Genomic DNA, 26,581 nt, shown 5'->3' with positions numbered 1-26,581 from the left:
TCACGCCATCACCAACAAATGAGTCACGAAATCCGCAAGGAGAAAGCTCACGGTGGCCACAAGAAATCCCAACAGTCACCAAATGAACCACGAAATGATGGAAAGGAGCTCACAACAGAAGCCTGTAAAGCAAATATCCAATAGTAATGGCGTCCAAACTCACAATATCTAGCAAAATTGTAGAAAAAACTGGCGTTTTCACGGCTAGGGTTTCAAAGAAACTTCTCCTGTGACTTTTCTTGAGAAAATCAAAAGCATTCGAATGCCAAAAGACTTTTATTTTTCTTTTTTATTTATTCCTTCACCACATTGCATAATATTTCGGGTCCATGGTAAAAGGGAGTGTGTTAAAACTATAAAGCATTTTATAAATGTTTATACATATTAAATGAAGTTCTATTTTTATCATTTAATATGTATAAAAATTCATAAAATGTTTTATTATACCCACTTTTTACTATATTTATCAATATTAATATGTTTAAAATTAGTAAAATAAATGACATTGATTATTAAACACATTAATATTGATAAATATAATAAAAGAAGAATATTTGTATAAATATTGTAAAATTAATATATCAAATGGCTATAATTATAAAACCTTTGTTATTATTAATTATTATAAAAGGGGGAAAGGAAAAATTGAAGTAATACAAAGCTGGGAGTTTATTTTAAAATCGGAAGTGATATTCAGTTAAGTCTTTCAGTAAAGGCAAAGAGTTCTATTTTTAGCAGAGATAGAATGTTTGAGTTAACTAAACGTTACATAAGTTTCATTTTCGGTTAAGGGTAGTTTGAGTTTTCCATGCAGTGATGGAGCACTTTAGTGCTATTTTTGGCAATATATGGAGCAAATAAGGTCAGTTTTGCATGCAATTTGTTATGGGAACCTGTTTTATGCATACTTTGCATATTTTTGATGAGTTTTACGAGATATATTTGTGGGTTCATTTTGAAATTCAATTTAGGGTTTTTTGCATGATTTTGAGTAGTTAGAGGCAATTTTCTAGTTAGCTATCAGTTGGACAAGTGGTTGAGAGCAATTTTTAGGGTCTTCTTCATTATTTGGATCAATTTTGACTCATTTTTCTATGCATGATCTTGAAATCTGAATTAGGGTTATGAGCTCTATTTATTGTATATTCACCTCATTATGAGGATCTTCTTTCGGATTCAGATTTTGGTACATTGCAAATTTTGAGTTGATTGTAAGAGCAATTTGTAGCAGAGGTTTTTCAGCATTGGTTATATAGATTCGGTGGTTCCTTCTTATTGATTCTCATGCAATATTGTGGATTCTTTACTTTTATGTTGTGTTCGTCCTTCATTTAAGTTATATTCCTAATTGTAGGTTTGAATCTTGATACAGGTGATTATAGGTCTTTGTTTGTGTCCTTATTCTTTTTGTAGAAAATTGGTAAAGCCTAGGTTTTCCTTTCGAAGCAGAAGATTTCGGGTCCTTGCATAGAATCACTTTGTAGTTGCATGTTGTCTGAATATTGTGAATCATTTGTATCTTGCATAATTTGTGTTGATTTGATTAAAGTTACATACAAAATCATCAGTGTATCACCTCATTTAGGTTAGTATTCATTATTTGTCATTCACTTCTCATCCCTTGTCCCGCATACAATTTAGGTTTTAGGTGATCACTATTTAGGAATTGGCCTAGCTTCTGGAGCTTCATCTCTAGTTTTAGGACAACCCACCACTTGAGAGAGTTTCAATGTTTCAATAGGATAGCTGGATTCTGCATCTTGTTATAGGCGCAATCCTGATTGACAATAGTGTTATCGCTGGATCTAGTTAGAGGTTGTGATAACTGTTGTGTTAAAATTGAGGTAAGACAGAAGATCTTGTTATCCTCAATTGTTTTTGTGCAGTCTTAAGTTTGCACTCTCAATCCTCTATTTGTCTAAGAGGGAGTGTTAAGATTTTAGTCTCTTTCAAATTGATAGGTTCAAAATATATTGTTTTGATATTATTATTTATATGCACTTGTGAAGTAATATATGTATATATATACTTAAATATATATATTTATATTAATCTCCTTAAGATACATATATGGTAAATTCAATTTAATATTGAAATGATATTGGTTATCGAATTTATTTTGTAAAGTCACCATTCGGTGATTATGAGTTGTGAAGAGTCAAGCCATGGAGGGCCATGAGTCCTTGTGGCATATGCCATGGGAGAGTCATGTCCCTCCGTGGACATTGACTCTCATCATAAGTATATAGCCATCGTCGATGACTGCTGTAGGAAATAATCAATAACCAGGGCATTATCGACTACCAGCAGTCTCAGGAACAAATCAGATTAAATACAATTAAGTTCTTGGATAACTTGGTCAATTAACAGTCATAATATATATTCTAAATCTAAAACAATATATTCGACAGTCTTACAATTATCAAATTGATACATATAAGGATCTCTGTTTTCCTCTATAAAGATCTGTATATATATTTAACATCACCAAGTATAGAAGATATTGCACATAATTTTAAAGTTCACCAAGATACTATTGGCCTTGTAGCGATGGTGATAAAATAGCATGGAGTGCCGTTATGTTATGGTCCTCTAAACATTTTTCTATAGCATCTCTTATGGTATTCATTTATTTTCATCACTCATGTCATAGAAATCATTGGTACGATAATTCAAAAAGCACGAGTCTTAGATGTTGGAGAATGGTTTATTCAGGGGATTTTGGTGTTTTGACGTGATGCTTGTTTTGCCTTTCACCCACAATAATGGGGATTTTTGTGCTCGTATTTCACTAAGCCGTTGGAGCAAGGGACATTCTTTATCTGTTACTTTGTATTTGATTGCAGGTTTAAGAACCATCATGCGAAGGAATATAAGGATGAACCAATTCCAGCGAATTTGGAGAACAAATACAGGAAACAGACGACATAGGAGACTCCAGTGTATTGCAAGCCAAATATTTCTCAATGCAAACATCGCTATCAGGACCTGCTGATGAAATAAGAGTTCGCATGTCTTTTTGTGGACAAAAATATTAGTTCCAGAACACGATACCTGGATATTGTACAGAATGATGTTCATTGAATTCGGAGTTTCAGTTATGAATGGAATTTGATGGAGGGGATAGAAAGATATCATGGCGGAATTCATCTATGAGATGGTTGTGCTGATGAATGGCTATGTTTCTTTCTCATGCAAATATAAGTCATCATCAATGGTTTGTTCAATAATTGTTTTCTAGAGTCTGGTGCTTTTCGGTTTACGATCCCTTAATAGAATATGGAAGCAAAAGTTTTTATGTTGGACACAAGCAAATACATACGCAGTAACACAAGCTCACATACTTGAGAACCGGTATATTGATGAGAGGGAATGAATTGCGACCGTTTATATAATGGCTCCGCTCTTATCCAACCTACAATACCCTGTTAGGATACATCCACCATGTTAACATCCAGAAGCATTTGGCGGCAAAAATGTGAATAGCTTGGCAACGACGATAATTATTTAGAAGTAAAATTTCTAAATTACACATATGTTAATGACTTATTATGGTGAAGAGGCGTGTTGTTTAAAATATGAATTTTCATAGAGACAATTGTTTGGTTCATACCTCTTCACATTTAAATAGGAAATGTAAATCAAATGAAGGAGACAACACTTACAATTCATACAACTCTCTTACTTGCAAATACTTTATACTGATTTATAATACCAAATTCTTAATTGGCAAAGATTGAATGATTGAACAAAGCTAGTGGATATTGGATTGTAGAGTAAATATTTATATGTGATTTTGGAACTGGATTGCAGTGGATTGATCATTAGGTGTCTTCATTGTATTTCCATCTCTAGCATAACCAATAAGAAATATTTATTTTATTTATTTGCACAAAGCTTTATAGTCGAAAATATTATATAGTTTTGTCCTTTATAAACATCTTAAAAATCTGTAAGCAATTTAAATATCAGATAAGTGGATTTGATCATTTATAGCATTTTAAACTCGATTATCATAGATATAGTGAAATATTTAATTGTTTCCGTATTTGTGTCTAGTTTGTCTCCATACTATAGGAGTTAAAGCGCAATCCAGACTAGTTTGAAATTGCATATGTATATTTGATCTATCACGTCTTGATTACTAAATTGTTTATAGTTGAAGTGCATAGAATTTTATAGAGTTGTAATACTGACTCTATTGCCCTATAAATTTTGGCACTTGTCTTTATATTGCTCATGATTCATAATCTATATGCTAGCAATTATTTCATATCTTTCCTTTGAAAATTGAATATATTCATTTATTTCAATAATTTATAATAATTCTTTATTTTAAATAATCTCACATTTATATAATTATTTATTTTGTTTTCAATTTAGAATCTACAAGTTTGAAGCTTATACTTTTTGAAGTCATCATTGAAGTTACAAAGTCAACATTATTTTAGCAATTTCCGCATTATTGTGCAAATTGCAAGTTTTCTACAGTTCTTGCCATTAAGGAAATTTTTTTGTATTCATATTCAAATTGATCTACTATAAGTATCTTGGACCTAAGTGTTTTGTTCACGATCAAGTGCACCCACCTTGGCCTTGTAGAGCCAAAAGTGCAGAAGATCAAATTGATTTATCTTGTGACATTGGCCATAACTAATTGGATATCCTAGCATCAAGTTGGCAACACTCGCAGGATTCCAATCTGTGGTTTTGGGAACCACTAGTCCGTTTCTTGGATTTGTACGTGTGCATCTCTAAATTTGTGACCAAATCATTTTAGGTGATTTTATTGCACAAACCAAATATTTGCAGACTCCTATGCATGATTGTAGCTTTGATTGGACTTGTACTTCTAAGACAAATCCCACAGGCTTGGGGCTTCAACACACCTTTGATAACAGTGCTGGTCCAGTCTCTATTTATGGTCGTCACCTCCTCCAGCTTTGTGAATCGTCCAACCTGGTGATTCTGAATGGCCTCTCTTGCTTCCATGGTTCTGAGTTGTTCACTTGTTGGCCGCACTGTGGGGGTGTAAGTGTTGTGGACTACGCCATCACTTGTGCTTCCTTTATTCCTTCCATTCGTCGCTTCAGTATGTCTTGCCTTCCCTTTGCTGATCTTTCTCTCCTTAGCCTTGCGCTTCGGTCCTTCCCCTGCCTTTTGCTTCCCTCTCCCACCCCTTGTCTATGGTGGCCAATACCCTTGCTTGCTTCCGCTTCCTTGAGAGTGACAATGACCTATTCGCCTTCCATCTCTATCGACTCCTCCTCCATGGTGGTTTCTCTGAGTCCAACAAGGTTTTCTCCTTGTTTGACTTATTGGCCGTTGCAATATGGGAGTTGGCTCTCCTTTCCATCCCCCATTGCCCCCATTGTTGTTCATTACACCGTAACACTTTCCCTATGAACCATTGGCTTGATGATGACACTAAGTCCTTCTACTGCCACTTGCACTCACCTTTTGTTCCTCGCTCAGCTCACTTCACTGACATGCGTCACTCATACCAACGTTTTCTTTTCTCCAAGAAACAAATGTTCATTGCTGCCGAGTGTCGTTCCCTGTGTGCTACGCTTTCCCTCAACCCCAAGCTCTTTTGGTGCACTTTGTTCCCTTGCTGCCTCTCCCTTGCCCTCCACCCTTGATCTCCGCTCCCTCACCACCCATACCTCCACTCTCTACAATATCCCTGGCTAACCCCCTGTCCATCTCACCCCACCTCCCTAGTCCCACCTTTTCACCCTTTCCAACATTTGGCGGCTATCTCAACCCTAACAGAAGCTCTCACGTTTTCCAGCAAACCCTCACGACAAGAATGAAATATTTCCAAGGCAAGATGCCAATGTATATGGCCCCAAATTGTATTTCATATATCTTGGAGTTCGAGCATATTGTGGATTTTTTTTTTGTTTTTTTTTAAAAATTGCTAAGTCCATGTTAATCATTTTGTCGTGGGAGGGAATTTTTATATCCTAGTCTTCCTATGTCATTGTTTTATTGCATTTACAATCTTGTGAGACAAATTATTTAATGGTGTTTATAAACCATTTAATACATTTGTTATTTCCAAATACATTAAAAGATCAAACATGACATGTGGAGTTTAGTGTTTCTTAGGATATTATGTTTGACTTGTGAGTTATGTCTCAATTTGAGAACATGTGGAGACAATATAGGGGTGTAAGGGTCGAATTTGATTCTTTCTTGTTAGTTAAGAAGTCTTTATGGTTAGTTTGAGCCTTTTAGGGACAATTAACAATGAGTCATAGGTCTTGTTATGACTTGGTGGGCTTAAGGGATCGATTTGACATTATTTTGGAGGTTTCTGAGTTTTTTTTGGGTGGCTATTTTTTGGTATTCAACCCAAGGGTTGTTTTGATGTGTACTTAATGAGTTTTTGAACTCATATTGTGTTCAGTTCTGAGACTGAGTGATTATTTTTTATCCTTGTTTTTTTTGGCATTATTTGTCTGAACTCGTTTTTACTGAAAGATTGAATATATTTTGTAGGTCTTATCTCATCTGTAGAGTTCTTCATCCTACTTGTTATTGCAGTTTAGTGTGTCACGTGATTGATAAGGAAAAATTACAAAGTGTTTTTTAAGGACATTTTGTTTCATGGCTTTTGTCTCACACATCCTCATCTTTGTGCACATGGCTTTCTTGTGCCTTAGTTGTGTCATACAGGTGTTTCAAGTATTAGTTTGTGAAAGTCATCTTTCCTTGTTAGTGTTTGTATCATTCAGGCCAGTTAATGAGATATTTATGCATTGGGGTCCATAATAGGTTGTGATTCTCTTTTTCTTCGCATTTGAGACTATCATTCATAGTTGTTCATCTTTGTTAAGGTTAATATCAGTTCAAGCTTTACGTTTATGTATTTCCTAGTTTTTAGAATCTCAATTAAGTTTTTTGAAGTGTGGGCAAGTTAGGAGCCGACCTTATCCAGAGATTCACTCCATTTATAGGTCACCCACATCTTAGGAGTGTTTCTATTGTTATCTTGAAATGTCAAGTTATTGTTGAATTTGGCAAGGGTGTAATTTCAAGTGATAACAATTTTTGGCACGCCCGACAGGATTGTCGAGGAAACATTTTTTTTTGAAGTTTCCGTTTTTGTTGGTTTTTATTGTTCAAACCTTTGAAAATTAGACCTTTTAGAGGTTTTCATCAGCACAGTTGGCGACTCCATTGGTGAAGAATTAGAGGAGTCAATGCTGTTAGGTTTTTATCATAAGACATACAAGAAGATCAGAGAACTTTCAGTATAGAGAGTTGTCTCCCCACATAAGAGGATAAAGGGCATTTGAGAAGGTCCAAGAAACTCTTGTTTATACAAGAAGAGCAAGGTCAACACCTCCTGCCGCAAGAGCTAATACTGTAACAAGTAGTTCAGCTGTTCAAATCCAAATACCAAGAAGGAGAACTTTACCAGCTCAAATGGCTAGAGCTTTTGCTGCATTCAATCAAGGAAGCCCCTTGAATTTGACCCAACATGATGATGTACTAGTGACTGCCCTTAAAAGCTTGCCTTTTTTTTAGGGAAAGACCAAGTTACTTCCATTGAGCACATTCAAGATGTTGCAAACCTGTGTGCCTTGCACCATATTACGCAAGACAATGTTGCCATGAGACTATTGGTTGCATCTTTCAAAGGAAAGGCCTTGGAATGGTATAGAAGATTGGCTGCAAGGTCAATAGCAAATTGGGACCAACTTGGTGGAGCATTATGCGACTTTTTCAAGGACAATTTTGATCATTTGTCGCTGGTTCAACAACTGGCCACTATTCAGAGAGCACCACATGAACAAGTCTCTGATTTTAATTTCAGATTTCAGAAGACTTGGGAAAGGGTTCTTGCAACAGTGAGGCGTACAGCTGAACATGCATTCTTATATTATTTGAGAGCCTTTAATAGCAGTATTGCTGTTATGATCCAAACACTAGGTGGCGATACATTACCTGCAGCTTACTAGCTAGCTATTAGAGAAGAAAATAATTTGATACAAGCTGGTCAAATAGCTCCAAGGCCACCAATGCCCATTTTTCTTGTGGCACTAGTTGTATAGCACATTGTACCACTACAAGAGGTTCTGTTGGCAATGATACCGCCATTACCAGCACTACTAGCTCCGCATTCTCAGCAAATAGTATTTGCAAGTGGCGTGTCAGCCCAACCAAACGATTTACAAGAGATCAAAGGTATTCTACAAATGTTTGGTAATGAGTTGACAAATATCAAGAAGCAATAATTTCAAAATGCAAGGCCTTACCACCCAAATAATAACCTCCAACAGTAGAATCAAGGTGGATATCAAGGTTACAAACAAAATTACCAAGGTGGATATCAAGGGAATAGGTAGAATGTAAATTCAAGGCCATGTTAACCATATAATCCTGTCGTAGTTAGTACTTCCAAGGATATAGTTCCTGCTCAAAACAACCTTGCTGTTGATTATGAGTGGTGTTTTCCATGCAATCAGCCACATAATCAAAGTACATGCTCAAACGATTTGATCAACCAAGCATTGATGGTTCAGAGTGTGCCAATGGCTCAACAAGGTACACCACATGATGATGCTGTTCCACATCAGAATCAACCTCCAAATGAGACTGGGCTTCTAAACTTGCAAGGGGAGGAGTTTTGTAGTGTGAATATGGATGAACTGTTGTTTACACTAGAACCAAAAAAGAGAGCTTTTAAGCTCAATAATGTAGCTGATAAAGTAGTCGACGCAACACAAGCAACAACTAAAGCAAATGATAAAGGTAAAATAGTTGCACAATCATCCACTGCACAAATACATGTGCTACAAAAGAAGCCACCCGTTGTGTCAAAAGGACAACCTCATGTACAAGCTGATCGTGATGTGGGAAAAATTCATCAGAAGGAAAATCCTATTGCACCATTCAATATTGTGGATAGTATGAAGAAGCTGAATGTGAATATGTTAGTATGGGACACACTGGCAATTCTAGGGTAGAAAGACATGTTACAAGTCACTTTGGAAGGACTAAAAGGCGAGAGTGAATCTGCAACAACAGTAAGAGGTGGTGTGCTTACAAATCATCCGCAGGATAGAAACAATGTGTCAAGCAACGAGGTATCTAAAGACCCTAAGCCTCTTCCTTTCTATTTAACATTAATTGTGGGTAATAAACTAGTCCACAACTGCATGGTAGATAGTGGTGCTTGCAGTTCTGTTATGCCCAAAGAAATAGCTGATAAATTAGGACTCAAGTATCAACATTTAGAGAAAGGTGTTGTCCAGTTAGACGGAACAACAGTCAATACATTAGGGATCATTAAGGGGTTAGACCTTATACTTCACGCTTGCCCTAATTTTGCTGTTCCCTAAGATATTTGCGTAATTGATTTACCTGCGTACTTTGCCACGTGTCTTTCAAGAGATTTCACAGCCAAAATAGGTGGTTATCTGTCTGCCAATTGGTCTCACATGTTGTTTAGGACCCGATATGGAACAAAAGTCACTATTAAGTTAGAAAGGTTGGCCAAAGATCATATAGAACCTTATTCTCCTACTGCAGTCAATGTAATTTCAGAAGCAACAATAGTGAATCACGCTGTCATAAACAATCCAGCTATTGTTGTTCATGACAGTTATGAGGATGGCAGTATTCTTGATATTTTGTTATGAGAATGGGCAGGAGAAAATGTTATTGACAACCCTTCCGATATGGTTGTTGAGATTGGCATGGGGAATTATGTCATTCATGAGTTGGATGTAGTGATTCCAAACTTGGAAAAGGGGAATGAAGAGTTGTAACATCAACATAATGAGTTGTGGGAAATGTACTTTGATGGCTCTCATAGTAAAAATGGTTCTAGAGGAGGGGCCATGCTTATATCACCTTTAGGGGAAAAGTATTACTCAGCTTTCCGTTTTGCTTTTTCTTGTATGAATAATATATCTGAGTATGAAGGATTAATAGTTGCTCTTGAATAGGCAAGAAAATGTGGTATCAACCTTTTGAAAGTTTATGGAGATAGTGAGTTAGTGGAAAACCAGGTTAAAGGCCTGAGTGTTGCAAAAAACCATGCTCTAAAATGCTACAGGAATAGGGTATGGGAATTGATTGAAGGTTTCAATGCCTTCAATGCTATTTCAATTCCTAGAAATCAGAATAAACACGTAGATCGACTAGCTACTATTGGAGCTCAATTTGATCCAGTGGAAGATATTAAAAGAGAGAAGGTACGAGAGCATGTGAAACTAATTATTCGACCATCTATCGCTGATAATGATGTCAACTGGCAGGTTTTTGATAGTGATGAGCGAATTCTAACATTCTTGTTGGAGGAAGAACATTTTACTGTTACAAATCAGAATAAGATTAAACAACAATATGATGATCAGATCATTCAGCTCAAAAATAACAAGGTTCCAAAAGGTCTAGTTGCATTAGAGTCCAATTTTAACAGTGATGATCAGCCGAGGAAGGGAAAAGTTGAAATACAGGTAAAGGATGATCATTTAGAAGTGCTGGAAGTAACATAAGACAAATTTCTGAAGGTTGGGAAAGTTTTTTCAGCTAAAGAAAAACAACAATTTAAAGAGTTATGTCAGGAATTTTTAGAGGTTTTTGCTTGGCAGTATTCTGATTTGAAGGGTTTTGATCCAAGTATAGTGGAACATACTATTGATTTGGACTCAAATTCCAAACCTGCAAGGCAGAAAAAAGGGCCTATAAATCCAAGATTGGAACCGCTAATGATCGAGGAATTAACCAAGCTCATTGAGGGAGGGATCACCTTTCCCATCAAACACACGTCCTGGATATCAAATCTAGTACCAGTGAGGAGAGAGAATGGTGAGATCAGACTGTATGTAGATTTCCGTGATCTCAATAGAGCATCACACAAATTCTTTAGTTGGTTGCTGGTTTTGCAAGGTTTTCCCTTGATCAATTTAAGACAACCTTCACAACAAAATGGGGTACTATGGCATACAAACAGATGCCTTTTGGGCTGTCTAACATTGGTGCAACATTTCAGAAAGCCATGAAGCACACATTTCAAGGTCTCATTTATAATTTTCTATTGGTTTATCTTGATGATGTGACAATTTATAGTAAAACTACAACTGAACATTTGCATCATTTAAGGCAAGTTTTTGAAAGATGCAAATAATTTGGTATCTCCCTCAATCCGAAAAAGAGCATTTTCATAATGCATGAGGGTAAGCTGCTGGGACACATTGTGTCCAAGGCAGGAGTCACTATTGATCTTGAGAAGGTGCAAGCTATCCTAGAACTGTCGCTACCTAACCACAAGAAAGGTTTGCAGAGATTTTGGGTAGGATGAATTTTATTAGAAGATTGATTCCAAATATGGCGAGGTTGTAACAACCATTAGTAACAATGCTAAGGAAGAATATAGAATTCAAATGGACTAAGGAGGGAAATGATAGTTTTCAAGCTATCAAGGAGGCATTATCAACCTCGCCAATGCTTGTCAGTCCAAATATTTTACCAAAGACTTCATTTTGTATGCTTTTGGCAGCATTGATAACATTTCTGCAATGCTAGTACAGAAGAACAACAATAACTATGAACAACCCATAGCTTTTTTCAGTCAATCTCTAGCTGACTATGAAACTAGATATACATTTGTTGAGAAACACGTGCTTGCAGTAGTGCGTAGTTTGAAAAAATTTAAGCCTGTGATTGCTGCCAATAAAGTACACATTTTGGTAACTCATCCTAGTGTAAAGGAGTTTTTGCTGAGCAAGGATTTGAATGACAAATAGGTTGGATGGATTACTAAAGTTATGGAGTTTGATGTGGATATCAATGTCACAAAACTGATAAGAGATAAAGGACTATGTTAGGAAATGGCAGCAGGCCCAAGCGGTGAAAAAGATGAAGTTACAATTGCTGTTTTGTTCAACAGTGATGGTGTGCAGGCTGCTGAACTGCAAAGAAATGAAGATTGGGTGCATGACATGATCCATTATTTGAGGACTTGTGAATGCTCACTACATTTAGACAGAGCTAAGCGAAGATATTTTTGTCTACAATCTATTCCTTATATCTTATTGAATGATGTGTTTTTCAAAAAGGATATCAATGGTATATTGGTTCTGATCAAGTAGAAAGAGTGCTTAGAGAAATTCATGACGGGGACTCGGGAGGTCATTTTGCACCTAGGACTAAAACATGGAAAATCATGCGTGTTGGTCACTATTGGCCAGATTTGTTTAAAGATTACTATGCATGGTGTAAAAAGTGTCTAAAGTGTGCACTATTTGCAGGTAAGGAGAAGCTTCCAGCCATGCCCTTATAGCCACTTCAAGTTGATCAGCCTTTCATAAAATGGGGATTGGATTTCATAGGACCAATCAACCCGCCTTCCAGTGTTGGACATAGATGGGTACTCACGGCAACAGATTACTGGGTGGACTGAGGCTATTGCTTTGAAGGATGCAATTGAATTATCTATTTTGAGTTTTTATGAAGATATAATTACCAGGTTTGGTGTACTGGAATCAATGATATTAGATAATGCCTTGGCTTTTGTTGGTTTGAAAATAACAGAATGGGCTGTTAAAAATGGTATCTACCTAAGTACGTCTTCAAACTACTACCCTTAAGGGAACAGTTTGGCTGAAAGCACTAACAAGAATCTAATAAGGATTATCAAATGAATAATGGAAGATAATCAACGAGTTTGGTATTCTCATTTAAAGGCTACATTGTGGGCAGATCGTATAATTCCTAAAAGGTCCATAGGTGATTCTCCTTACATGCTGGTCTACGGGAAGGAAGCCCGGTTATCACTATCTGTTGAACTTCTAGCTTTGGATATTGTGCATCAGCTACAAATGTTTGAGGGAGAAGATCCTATGACTGTAAGGTATGTAGAACTGATGGAATTAGAGGAATCTAGAAGGAGGGCTATGGAAACATTGGAATATCATCAACTTTAAACTAAGAGGGTTTTTGATAAGAAAACTACTCCTAAGAATTGTATTGAAGGAGATGTGTTGAAGTGGGATGTGTTAAAAAGCAAGCCGTGCAAGCATATGAAGCTTGATAACTTCGGGAGCAGTCCATTTATCATCACCCAATGTAAAGAGCATAATGCGTTCGAGCTGTCTAATATGGTGAGTGACGTGCTACTAATTCTAGTAAATGGAATCCACCTCAAGCGCTGTTTTGAGGTTTGAGTTCTTGTACAGTTGTTCTTTTAGTTTTCAATAAGGTGCTATTGCACTACGTTTTGGGTGGTTTTGTTTTCCCTAAGTTTTGTTATACTCTAGTTTTCCTAGGTTTTCCTACTATTTTTGTTTTCAATAAAATCTTAAAGTTTTTTGAGGAGCTGAAAACTTTGGGTAGTCTCACATACACGCAAACATCCTAACCAACTAGGCACATTCATACATACAATCCATCAAGCGACACATGAATAATGGTCAATTTCTTTAAATGACTCATATATACAAACATGGCTAGTGGGTTGACATACTTGTGCATACATGAGCCTTTGTGTTTTTGGTCAGTTTTTGTTGTTTAAGGTTCTATGATGCTGCAGAATTTGTTATTTTTTCTTTTAGGGGCAAAAGATAGGGCAATCCTACATGTATGCAAATATCCTAACTGCATATTCAAATGCATACATATACCCCTTTAAATGTTGTGTTTTGATGATGTGAATGATCTCAATGAAGCATACATACACATGTGAATACTTGGCTAAGCTACTTACACACATCTAGCATTGCTCTACCTTTTTGATCTACTTTTCTGTTGATGTGTCTCATACATGCAAGCATGCGCCATTGTTTAATCAACCTACTACTATAAATACAACTCCTAATGATGAAAGGGAGCCTATCTCATCATCACCAATCATACATATACCAACATTCTGAGAGACACAATCACACATGCTTGCATGTTTGACGTGACTCCTAGCCCAATGGAAGTGTTAAGGCTACTTTTCTTCTATGTCTAGTAGGTAGACACTCTGTAGAGGTCGCCAATTTGTTATCTATTTGACCTACCAGCCCAAATAGGAAGGTCGTACCGCTGAAATGATTTATTATCAAACACTTGGTATTCTATGCCTATAAATTACATTTTGTGACGAAAAGCATTACGAAAGAGAAAATGTAAAACAAGTATCATAAGCTTTTTTGAAAATGTAATTTTTATTTATTAAATGTCCATAGTGTTCCACACAGGCCGTGAAACTGACCAGTAAAGAAAAATAAATCAGCACTTGATTTTTACATATAAATACAAATGCCAAAAGAAAGAACAGAAAAGCAGAGGGGTTCATAGGTGCCAGCCATTGCCTGAAATGACTGGCTTGTTGCTGGTTGTCCACGCGCTCGCTTCCGTTGACGTGCTTTTCCATGGCCCCGCTCCAAATCCTGCAAGTGCAAAGATGAAATAGATTAAAACAATCTAAGCAATGGCCAACAAACTCACCCTCCTACCTTGCATATGCATTTACATCCAAAAATCTTAAGATCCTGAATTTTTTTTTTAACATGTTTGTTTCCTGTGCAACATCCAATCTCTTAATAAGTATGTGGATATAACTGTAGGCTCCCACAAGGGTTATTGAGCCCAGTGTGCTTATAAGAGGTTGGACCATCGGAGCTGATCAAAAGTGCAGTAAGGATATCAAAAGGATGTATTCATTTATGAAACCTTTTATTCTTGAACAAAAAAGAGTGCTACAACAAGTTATATCAATGAGAGAAAAGAGCATAGTATTTTCTAATTGTTTAAGGGCCACATTTACATTAATTTGAAACCTTACAGTTAGCTACAATATCTTTTTGCCAAATAGTTATAAGTCCATTTTTGCTTGGAAATCAGCTTGGAAAGGAAGTGCATCCATAGTAACAAATAGAGAATTAATGAAGAGCAGTGCATCTTTTAAAGTCATAGGTATACAAGCATCTCAATAGAACAAAAGGATCAGATTTGATTAGATTCATCTATCATTTCAGCTATGCAGAGGAAAGAAAACCACATGTTTTTTCTTTTCTTCATATGCATTATAAATGATAGCCAAGTGATTAAGCAAGGAACAATAGACAGTTTTAGAATGACAACCATGTTCAAGGGTGAAAAATCAGAATGTAGAAGCAATAGAAAACTTTTATGAGATACAAGACGAAGAAACCCTTAGGCAGGATATGCCAGAGGAGCAATATTTACCAAGAAAAATACATAGTAGAGGGAATTCGTGGGGTCAAATAGAAACAATTTCCTAGCCAGATGGTAAGAACCCTGTCTTAAAAGGAAGAGGACCTGGATTTGAGATCATATGGAAGGGACTACAACTTGTTCATACATGACAAGAAAACTTCCGGGCCTCAAATTGAAAATGATATGCTTGACTTAACACCAAACAAAAAATCTCATTCCAAGTTTGATCAAGGAAAAGAGGTACATACAGACTTTGTGAAAAATACAAGTTCTAATCAAATGTCATGATAGGAAAGTTTAAGCATGTTAAAACTCGCAAAATATTTTTGAGATATATCTGGAGATTATGCTAGGAATTAACAAGAATATGCCCAAAAGTTGTGTTTGGGCTGCATCAAATGGAAAATCACAATAAAAAATCTTTAAAAACTCCAACATTTCCAAAAAAACACGGCAAAGCATTTAAGCTTTCCATGGCGGCCTAAAGTTGGAATAAGTTCCAAATCTGTGCATAAAAGCATGAACAAATGCCTTGAGAGTGATTAAAATAACTGAGAAAGGAAACACTGTAAGCAAAATCTCCAGATTTGCATGGGTATGCAACATGTATAAGTTAAAGTGAGAAGAGAAGCAAGAGTAAATGTAGACATATGTCCATTATTTTCTATGGTGCCTAGCACCATGTGTTCAAATAGTGCAACCCAAAAATGCTTTTTTTAAGAGATCTTTCACAGGAAGAGAAAATCTCACTTTTTATAAAAGTGTAGAGAACCCATTTCGGGGTTTTTCAAGAAATGGAAGGATTGAATCATAAAACCTTGCAAGTAGAAGCCACTATTTACACAAACATGAAAGTATTACACCTTTGAGTCATTAGCGGTAGCCCAGAAATAAAAGAGCTCCAACCATGAAGTATGAAATGAAATATCAAAGGAAATCATAGACCTTACAGCCATAATATAATAGCACAAGAAATACCAGTTTGTACACATAGTCCCAAAGTAAAAAATGAACTGAGATGTACAGGAACCGCACTTGTCTAAAGCATGTATTCTTGTTGAGCTACCAGATTGTAAGTTTTCCCTCATTGCAAGGGACAAAATCAACAGCGAGGGAGGCCGTTAAACCCATTAGTGGCAACGTGATAAACCCAGATACTCATGCATATAACACTTCATATCGGCCAAGAGATGACAGAAGAAAATGTGTTAACAGAGGCAGATATGTCCATTCATGATGTCGAGCTTCAGAACGGAAGAGGGAAAATGTCCAAGGTTCGTTCATGGCGGCTATCTCAACCCTAACAACTCTCACGTTTTCCAGTAATCCCTCACGACAAGAATGAAATATTTCCAAGGCAAGATGCCAATGTATATGGCCCCAAATTGTATTTCATATATCTTGGAGTCCGAGCATATTGTGGATTTGTTTGTTTTAAATTTTTTTTTTGCTAAGTCCATGTTAATCTTTTTTCCGTGTGGGTGGGGGGGGGGAGGGGAATTTTAATATCGTAGCCTTCCTATGTTGTTGTTTTATTGCATTATAATCTTGTGAGACAAATAATTTAATTGTATCTATAAACCATTTAATACATTTATTATATCCAAATGCATTAAAAGATCAAACATGACATGTGGAGTTTAGTGTTCGTTAGGATATTATGTTTGACTTATGAGTTATGTCCCAGTTTGAGAACATGTGGAGAGAATATAGGGGTTTAAGGTCAAATTTGATTCTTTCTTGTCAATTAAGAAGTCTTTATGGTTAGTTTGAGCCTTTTAGGGACAGTTAACGATGAGTCATAGGTCTTGTTATGACTTAGTGGGCTTGAGGGAATGATTTGACATTATTTTGGAGGTTTCTAAGTCCTTTTTGGATGGCTATTTTTTGGCATCTGACCCAAGGGTTGTTTTGATGTGTACTTAGTGAGGTTTTAAACTCATATTGTATTCAGTTTTGACTAGTGACTTGGAGAGACTGAGTGATTATTTTTTATCCTTGTTTTTTCTGGCATTATTTGTCTGTAACTCATTTTTAGTGAAAGATTGAATATATTTTGCAGTTCTTATCTCATTTGCAGAGTTCATCCTACTTGTTATTGCAGTTTAGTGTGTCACGTGATTCATAAGGAAAAAATACAAAGTGTTTTTTAAGGACATTTTGTTTCATAGCTTCTGTCTCACACATCCTTATCTTTCTGCAAGTGGCTTTCTTGTGTAGGTTGTTAGCTATCATACAGGTACTTCAAGTACTAGTTTGTGGAAGTCATCTTTCCTTGTTAGTGTCTGTATCATTCAGGCTAGTTAATCAGATATTTATGCATTGGGGTCCATAATAGGTTGTGATTTTCTTGTTCTTCGCATTTGAGACTAAGTGTCATTCATAGTTGTTCATCTTTATTAAGGGTAATATCAGTTCAAGCTTTACGTTTTATGTATTTCCCAGTTTTAAGCATCTCAGTTAAGTTTTCTCTCTTCCCTTTTCTTGGAAAGTTAAGTTTTTTAAAGTGTGAGCAAGTTTGAAGCCGGCCTTATCCAGAGATTCACTGCATTTATAGGTCACCCACAACTTAGGAGTGTTTTCATTGTAGTCTTGAAATGTCAAGCTATTGTTGAATTTGGCAAGGGTGTAATTTCAACTGATAACAACAACTTCAGGACTCTTGAGGGTCTCTCTACTCCTATCCCGAGCACTACTGGGGTGAAACAAGGCTTCCCTCTTTCCCCTACCTTGTTCGACATATATGTTAATGAACTTGAGGCTTTTCTCGGAGACTCTTCGCTCTCTAGTGACGGTTGTTATTTGCAAATGGTCTCGATTTCCATTCTCGTTTTTACAGATGATGTGATCCTCATGTCCTCTTCCCTTGAGAGTCTTCAGAGGCTTCTTGATGGCTTGGCTCCCTTTTGTGACATTCAACAACTTACTGTGAACTTGGGTAAGACTTGGGTTGTGGTCTTCAACTGTTTGAAGACCTCACATTTGCACTGTTACTTTTAGGGTCAAGAGATTGAGATCTCTTCTTACATGTAACTCGGGGTCAAGTTCTCTAGACTTTGCTTCAGTTTGGAACCTATTATCTAGCCCAGAGTTAGTAAGGGGATGGGCTTCCTTGTTATGCTCGAGGGATGGTGCTTTAGACATCACTTCCGAGACACGTCATCCAAGTTGTCCCTCTTGGACTCCTTGTTCAGACTGATGGTTCCTTATGGTTATGTTGTTTGGGGACCTCTTCTTTACTTTGACTGGGTCTCCATTGAGCGCATATGATTCTGGTACATTATCAGATGTCATTGATTCACCCCTCATAGTATTATTTTGGCTAAGTTCGAGGCTCATCCCTCCAGTTTGGGCGCAATTTCTGACTTGGTTTGGTTTCTACACTGTCTTCGTGGCTTTGTGAATTCTGCAAATGACTAGGTGAAATACTCTTACTTGGGTTATTGTTCCTTTGTTGTAGTTGTGGACTCTGATCCCACTTGTAGAGCCCGTTGTTGTATGCATAGGCTACTTCATTGTTGAGCTCAATTGGGATCAATATTGACCGGCTCCCACCCTTTCGGTTCTCTCTTGATGCTCCCGCTCACCTCCTCCCGTCATTGCAGGAGTTGAACGGGCATGTCAAACTTGACATTTACAGACAATAGATCACTAGGACTTGGAGTAATCCGGCTGGGCGGTTACGTCCAAAGATGGCCTTTTATGTTGAGCATTTCCTTGATATTGAGGACGGTATTATAGTACGCCCGAGCTACATGTCTTCACATTGGAGCCATGCCTTACACCTCTCGGGTCGTTTTGAGTCAGCTCGCATCGAGTTTGGATCTAGGCTAATCACCACATAGATAGATACGACTGGGTCTGTTGTCTGTGTATCCTGGCTGTGGCTTAGATTGAGACCCATTTCATTTTCCATTGCCCTGCCTACTACAAGATCAGAGGGAGATTGTACTACTTATTCAGAAAGTGCAGATCTCTCATGGCCTTCTACAGTTACATGGATCAGCAGTGCCTTGCACTTTATATTCGGGAGACTATACAGTTCCGTGACCACACTCTGGAGCTCTTACTCCCCCAAAGAGAGGCCTTAGTTCAGCTCATCACCACTTTCCTCTCTCCCTTGTCTTTGTGTGCGGGGGTGAGGCAAATGCCCTATACCTCCACCACCAGTGCCTCTAGATTCATGAGGCCTTGCAGCAGATTTACTTGTCCGTGTCGCCCCTCTAGCAGCTCCTAGTGGTGGTTTGGGGCCCTTTCTCGCCCTAGACCTTACCCTTTGGTGCTGGACTTCTTTCAACCGAGGAAGGACCCCTAGTCCTCTCCTCATTGTAGGCTCCTTTGTTTCTTGTCTGCTCTTTCCCAAACACTGTTTCATGTTCGAGTAGCTAACTGTTTTTTTGGTTGTACACTCTTAGTCCCATAGACCCTTTGGTGGTCTTTTTGTTACAAGATTCAAGAATTGGTAGATTAACGGATTTCCGGAGGATTGATTGATTAACAGAGGAACAAATGTGTTCCTTATAAAGAATTACAAGGACATTGTTTCTAAAAGAAACAACGTAGACTGAAGATGGAATTAGAAACAAAACTGAAAACAGGATAGGAAACATTCCTATTTGGACTGAAGACAAAAGAGACAGAATAGGAAACATTCCTATTTAGACTAAAATACGGACTAAAGACAAGTAGTTGACCATTATAGAAAGCATAAGATATTATCTTAATACCCTCCCTTAATGGTCAACATACGGATGTCAGAAAATTCTGGGATAATTGAGACCCTCTCTGGATCTACAGAATGCTGAAACCAAGAAGCTTTGCCAGAAGAGTGCTATGACTCAAAATAGATTGCAATTACAAAACTTCATTTTTGTGGAAAAAATGGTAAAACCCAGAATCTCACGCAACCTGGCGTATTATAGACAACATGAAATGATTTTTGAGGAGAAAATCAACAAACCCAGAAAAATAGAAACAGATTCAGAAGGCAAAAAATGCAGTTTCGCCTTGATCAGGAAGATCGACAACTTGTGCTATTGGCTGGGGAGCATTTTGCCTTGCTTGGACAGCCAAACATTTCCGACACTCGAACATCATATGGCCAAACTTGTGACAGTAATTACACTGTACATTTTGCTTCGTAGAGCCATCCAGGGATTGAGCAAAAGGTTGATGCTGGGAAGGTTGAGAAGATTGATGGTTGCTGATGTTTTGTTGAAAGGATTTTGCAGCAAATGCTTGCTCTGAGGAGGCTGTAGAAGCACTGCTGCCAAAATGTTGTTTCCAACGATCCTGCTGCAGAAGTTTGGTGCATAATTCTGGAAACTTCAGATCGACATTAGTTGACGTAATGTTGAGTGTTTCTATGAAGTGCTCATAGGATGATGGTAGACTTTTCAGAGTGATGACTACCATAACCTCTTCCTCCATTTTTCGACCAATAGCTTTGCGCTGATTGCGAATGTCTTTAATCTTTGTCAGATGGCCTTGTAAGGACATACATTCATCCATCATAATGGAGAACAATTGATTCTTCAGAAAGGATGCCCAACTTTTGTCAGATGTTTCATGCAGATCCTTCAGATATTTCCAGATTTTTGCAGCTAACATGCCGGAAGGAATCTGCGGTAGCTGATCATCGATAACAGAGAGCTTAAGAAGCATAACAGCCTCTTGATTGCGATCATCAAACTTGTCCTGTTCTGCTTGGTTGGAGGTCGGATGAGTCTTTGTGCCTAGAACAAGCTCATCCAAATGACGATATTCAAAGATGGTTACCATGCGTTGCTTCCAGTGATTATAATTGTGGCCATTGAATCGTAGACTGCCCTCCAACATCAGATGTAGTCAAAGATGCCATTTGCACGAAGTTCGAGGCAATGTTGAGGCTGACCCAGAAAAAATGACAAGTGCCCATAAGAGTAGACGAAAAACCCAAAAGGAATATTGTCATTTTTTGGATCTGCTGGCTCAAAAATCGAGGCACCTAGAAAAATAGACAACCCAGTTGAGCTCTCAAAAAACCCACCAAGAATCTACAAGCAAAAAAAATTTCGACCCCAAAAATTAGGGTTTTGGGCAAAACCCTAGCCGTCGGATTGGAAATAAAAAAAAAATGGCGGATTTGGTCAAAAAAAACAATGTCTGATCTGTTGCCCAAAGCATGACTACAGGCTGAGATGTTGCCAAAAAAAACAGATTCGACCTTCCAAAAACAGTGCCAGATTTATGAAATAGCAGAGACGGGATTTTGGAAATCGCAAAGCCGTTTTTAACAAAAACGTCAAAAAAAATGACCTCTTGATCTAATCACGAGTTTATCCAAGTCCGGGTAGTATGGGAGTTCGAGTTTGCAAAAAACAAAACTCACGGGGCTGGAAAACACGCAGAGCCGTTTAAAAATGACAGCCAAAAAAAGGTAGACCAAAATAAATCCATTTTTTAACAATCAGACCCGCGATTTGCCAAAAAAACTCGGAAATGCCATGTGGAGTTGCAGAAAACGGGTGCTGAAAGAAAAAAAAACATGGAGTTGCAGATGAGCCGAGGTAGGGTTTTGCGAAAAACGCCTTGAAAAATCTGCCTTTGATTTGCAAACCCTGCACTTGAAAACTCCAAAATTGTGATTTGCTAACCAAACAGAAACCCTAGCCGGGATTCGAAAAAATTGAGCAAATAATTTCGAATGAAATCATGAATCAAGTATTGGCTTTGATACCATGTCACAAGATTCAAGAATTGGTAGATTAACGGATTTCTGGATAATTGATTGATTAACAGAGGAACAAATGTGCTCCTTATAAAGAATTACAAGGATGTTGTTTCTAAAAGAAACAATGTAGACTGAAGACGGAATTAGAAACAAAATTGAAGACAGGATAGGAAACATTTCTATCTGGACTGAAGACAAAAGAGACAGAATAGGAAACATTCCTATCTAGACTAAAAGACGGACTAAAGACAAGTAGTTGACCATTATAGAAAGTATAAGATATTATCTTAATACTTTTATCGAACATTAATAAATTTATCTTATATTATCTCATCTACAAATTTAGTATACATGTGTGTTTTTAAGAATTATTTTTTAAAATGATGTATTTTCAAATGTTCGCCAAGTTATTGCCGAGCATTTTGGTGAGTTTTTCTGTGAGTTTTTGCCAAGTCCCAAGTTTTTCAAAATTTTGGAAAATTTGGGCCCGCCAAGTTATTGTTGAGGCTGAGTTTTTCAACTATGGTTTCTATGGTTTCTACTTTTCTAAGATTAGTTAAAGTTCAATGATTGAAATGGAGAAATGTGAAGATGTGTGATGAATTATGTGCTGATACCTCTTGTTACTTGTTGATTGCAATTCGCAAGTGTAAGGTTCGTCTGAACTTGAATAAATTTGAAAAGGAAAATTTCATATTCTCAAGTAGCCATCAACAGCAAAAGGTCTTCTGAAACAGTGTCCCCTTCCACCTCCATCCACCCTCCTCCCCCTCCCCCTCCCCCTCCCCGCCCCCCCCCAAAAAGAAAAAGTCCTGTTATTTCAGACAAGGATAAAAAAAGTAGTGAAATCCCAAGCTGTCATACCATTGCTGAGAGAGTCTGATGCAAATAGTGACTCACCTGCTATCAGATGTATGCCACTTACGGTGTCTGTCTGTTTTTTCACTAATCTCTAATGGGTTCTGTTCTCTTGTTTCTCAAACTCTTAAACTGATCAATTTGGCTTAACTTCCACAAAGATATCCCAACCCAACCATAGCTTACATGGTTGGGTTGTGATATCTTTGTCCCTGTTGGTGCTGCCTCTACTATTTTCCAGCCCTTTGCTCGAATCGTAACCTTAATGATTCTGCTTATGTCTGTATCACTTTATAAAATTCAAAAAGCCATGGTCACACTGAAAACAAAATGGAAAATCAACAAACCATGGTTACCTGATTGCACCAAGAGAATGGTAATTTGCCAGGTCTAAGGAATTGCTATGAAACTGTCAACAATTGTACCCAAGCAATGGACAATTCTTCAATTTGAATGAGGATAAAAGAACCTCGTGATGCCCCAGCATAGGATTCACTGACAATGCAAAAAGGCACAGCATATGATAATCCAGGAAGCCACTGGAGCTTCAATTTAGTGGCTTTTTCAAATTTTCCAGTAGGGAGATAGGATTGGTGAGTGAAACTGAAATGCTGATCAATGTCTTCCCTCTGACTAAACGACGGAAAACAAATCTGCACTAATTCCAGAGCAAACAATCAAGGGAACCAGGAACCACTCCACTTTCTGTTGCTTTATCTTTTGAATCTTCTTCTGATTTGATATCCAGCAGTATCAGCTAAAACAGCAACTGTCTTGTATATTGTTGCTAAGTGTAACTAATTATATTTTGGAAATTTCCTTCCTAAATATTGGAAATGTCAATTAAAAATTGTTCACCTGTGCAGACAAGTTACTAACCTTATCTCTTTTTTTTTCCACAGAAATCTTTGTTTTGTTATAGTGGAATTGATCAGTTAAGTGTTTTTTTTGGCTGAGCGTCCAAATATTTCTAGTTTTGTATCAATAAGAGGACGTATCTTCAAATATCTCCTCTGGACGATGAAATTAGTGTTTCTTAAATGTTAGTAAATGACAACTACCCTGATGCAAATTTGCCTTTATGTCTATTCTTTCAGTGCTCACATGGTTTCCATTTGGGGCCAGTCTTCTACATTAGCAGCTTCATACTTGCATGGTCCTCTGTCAGCTGACCCATTCTTAAATATGCCGGGGTTAAATATTAGTGACCCTCTAAAATATTTTATCTTACCTCATGATGGTATGAAAGCCATGTTTTTCATCACATCGTACTTGAATGTTTGGTATCTCTTAGAGCTTTCATTCAGCTTCTAAACCCTCTTATTATTAAGGCTTTTAAATTGGGACTTTGATTACCTTTGAACAGTTCTATTTTTATCATTTTGGGGAGGGTTCTCCATCATGTGCTGAAATGAAGTGATTGAGCCATTCTTATATTACTTTACGAGACACTTTTTGACTATTTGGATTCTGTCATCTTGTATCAATGCCCATTATCTTCTACATTTGTCAGAATATGGAAGTCAAAGTATCAGAGCCTTTGTGGTTTCTTTGTCAACCTTAATATCAAAAGATCATCTTCCGTCTATAGTAAGTATATTCTCGGTTTTGTTCTATTTTTTCCCATAAGGTCTTTAATGAACACATTTGTCTTTCCCAGGTCTTCTAGGACAGCTTCCTGTTATTGTCTGAAAGTGGACAGCTTCCTGTTTTTGTCTGAAAGCCTCTGTTTTAGTCTGCTTTAACTTCTATATCAATTTAAATGTTAAATTGCTTCTTTGCATTTGGGATAGATGGTATATAAACTTCCTCTGGTGGCATTATAATATCAAAGCTCAACAATTCTACTTTTAAAGTCCCATTTGTTTATATGTCAAAGCTATAATAGCCATTGGATGATCCCATTTGTTTCTATGTCAAAGCTATAATAGTCATTGGATGATGATCCTCCTACTGATAAAAAACAATGCTCTCTGGTATCGCGATGATACAAATTTTGCTTCTAATAAATGAAAAGGAATGAGAGTTAAATTTTGCAGTTTGCTTCAGCTCAGTATATGTTAAATTCTTTGCTATACAGTTCAACAAGGAACCGGGAAAAGATATTTGTGAAACAAAATTGAGGGCTGTCTTTGTTCCACCACCACAGCCACCTTCTCCTGTTTTAGAATCAGCAGAAGAAGGGTTATCACCAAAAGCATCATATTCACTAGACAATGGCGATCAAAACACATTCTTTGCTGATACAGTAAGTCTATTTATTGCATTTGATAGTGAAAATTATTAGTAGCTTCTTCTCTAGGGAAATGTCAGAGACTTTTGGTCTATGATCAGTTAGCACATGAATATGGATTCTAATTGGTAGATTCATAAAGGTTTTAGAGTATCTGTATTTCTTTTACTTTCTCTTTTGTTTGGGTAATTGCCTGGTCATATCTTAACATCTTTGTCTGCTACATATTTTAATGGTGCAGAATTCAAAAGAGGTCAATGAGCTGAGAGCAAAGCTTACAGAGGTAAGTGTATTTTGGGTTTCATTTAACAGGCCCTCTGTTGATTTCCACATTATGAACATTGAGTCTGTTTGGAAAGAAATATATATCCCTTGGTCATGAATAGTTTAATCACCAATGCTTTCAATAGAATTCTCTTGTAGGAAATCTGAAAATGAATTCACTTTTTTGCTTTGAAAATTTGAAGATCTATATTATAAGAATGCAAAAATCTAAGTCGTGTATACAGCAGTCAAAGCACATAATTTTATTTATGTTAATGCAATATTTGACACAACTGGTAATCTTCTTCTGGAAGACCTACATCCTTTTCCCTATCAAGAATCAAGGAATTTCCTACAGAATGGCAGAGAAAGAATTATAGGAACATTATCTCTTTTTAAAATCCTCCTATATTTTATTATGATGTTTGCGGTCACTTTTAAACAATAGCAGGCATAAAAGTTCATAAATTATCTCCTAGTTTGTGTAAAGGACGGTTGTCTTAAAGCAGCTGGTTCAAGTCTCAACAATACAAAGAAGCATGTATCATCTTTCGATGCAAGAATATAACTAGAAACTTTTCTAGTTGGTTTTCACGGCTTATAGATCATTTGACATTTTTAGTTTATCTCACAACATATTGTTTTCCAGACGTCTGCTTTGAAGGTCTACTGAGAATAAGATACATTTCCATTACATCCTGGATCTTGCAATTACTTTTCCTAATGACCAACTTGAATGGATTATCAAGAATGCTTTTACAAAGCTACAAACAACAAGTTTCCACAGTCCATATGAATATAATCTAATTGCTTCTGGATTTGAATGTGTAATAGTTTTTGCATCAACATTTCAGATCACACTCCATGATCCATCAGTAGGAAGTTGGAGAGCAAACAAAATGAAAAAAAAAACATTTTTCATTCTGTTTGCTTTCTAACATTTGATGAATGGATTGTTTTTCATTCTATTTTCTCTTTAACATCTAGATGATGGATTATAGAGTGTGATCTGAAACGTTGATGCAAAAAAATCTTACACAATCAAATCCACAAGCAATTAGCTTATATGACAAAGTTACTTGGAGACTAGTACCATTCTAAGACTGTCTAGCTTTCTGTCAAGACACTTAAGCATTCCTACATCTACCACTATGTCCTCTGGTTTGATAATAATTCTGTTGAATTTCTCAATTAGATTTATATTTAAATTTTACTTATATAAAAATCCTTCAATATATATTCTCTTTATATAAATATCAAGAAACTTTGAAACAATTAATGTCTTTGATTTTGCCGCCACCTTAATATTGAAATCCTTGTGTAATTGT

General features: G+C 36.9%; 1 protein-coding gene across 1 annotated transcript in view; it reads left to right on the top strand.

Annotated features, from left to right (window-relative positions):
* The window catches only part of LOC149538658 (vesicle-associated protein 1-2-like), a 182,141-nt gene that overhangs the window by 115,364 nt on the left and 40,196 nt on the right, over positions 1 to 26,581 (top strand). The window contains exons 5-6 of the mRNA XM_089799987.1: positions 24,837 to 25,004; positions 25,231 to 25,272. Coding sequence (XP_089656113.1) covers positions 24,837 to 25,004; positions 25,231 to 25,272 — 210 coding nt within the window. The remainder of the gene's footprint in view (positions 1 to 24,836; positions 25,005 to 25,230; positions 25,273 to 26,581) is intronic.

Source organism: Cupressus sempervirens, chromosome 9 (genome assembly GCF_028749045.1).
Source record: "Cupressus sempervirens isolate cs-2001-9-10 chromosome 9, ASM2874904v1, whole genome shotgun sequence".
Lineage (NCBI taxonomy): Eukaryota > Viridiplantae > Streptophyta > Pinopsida > Cupressales > Cupressaceae > Cupressus > Cupressus sempervirens.
This window is presented reverse-complemented; position numbering and strand designations above follow the sequence as displayed.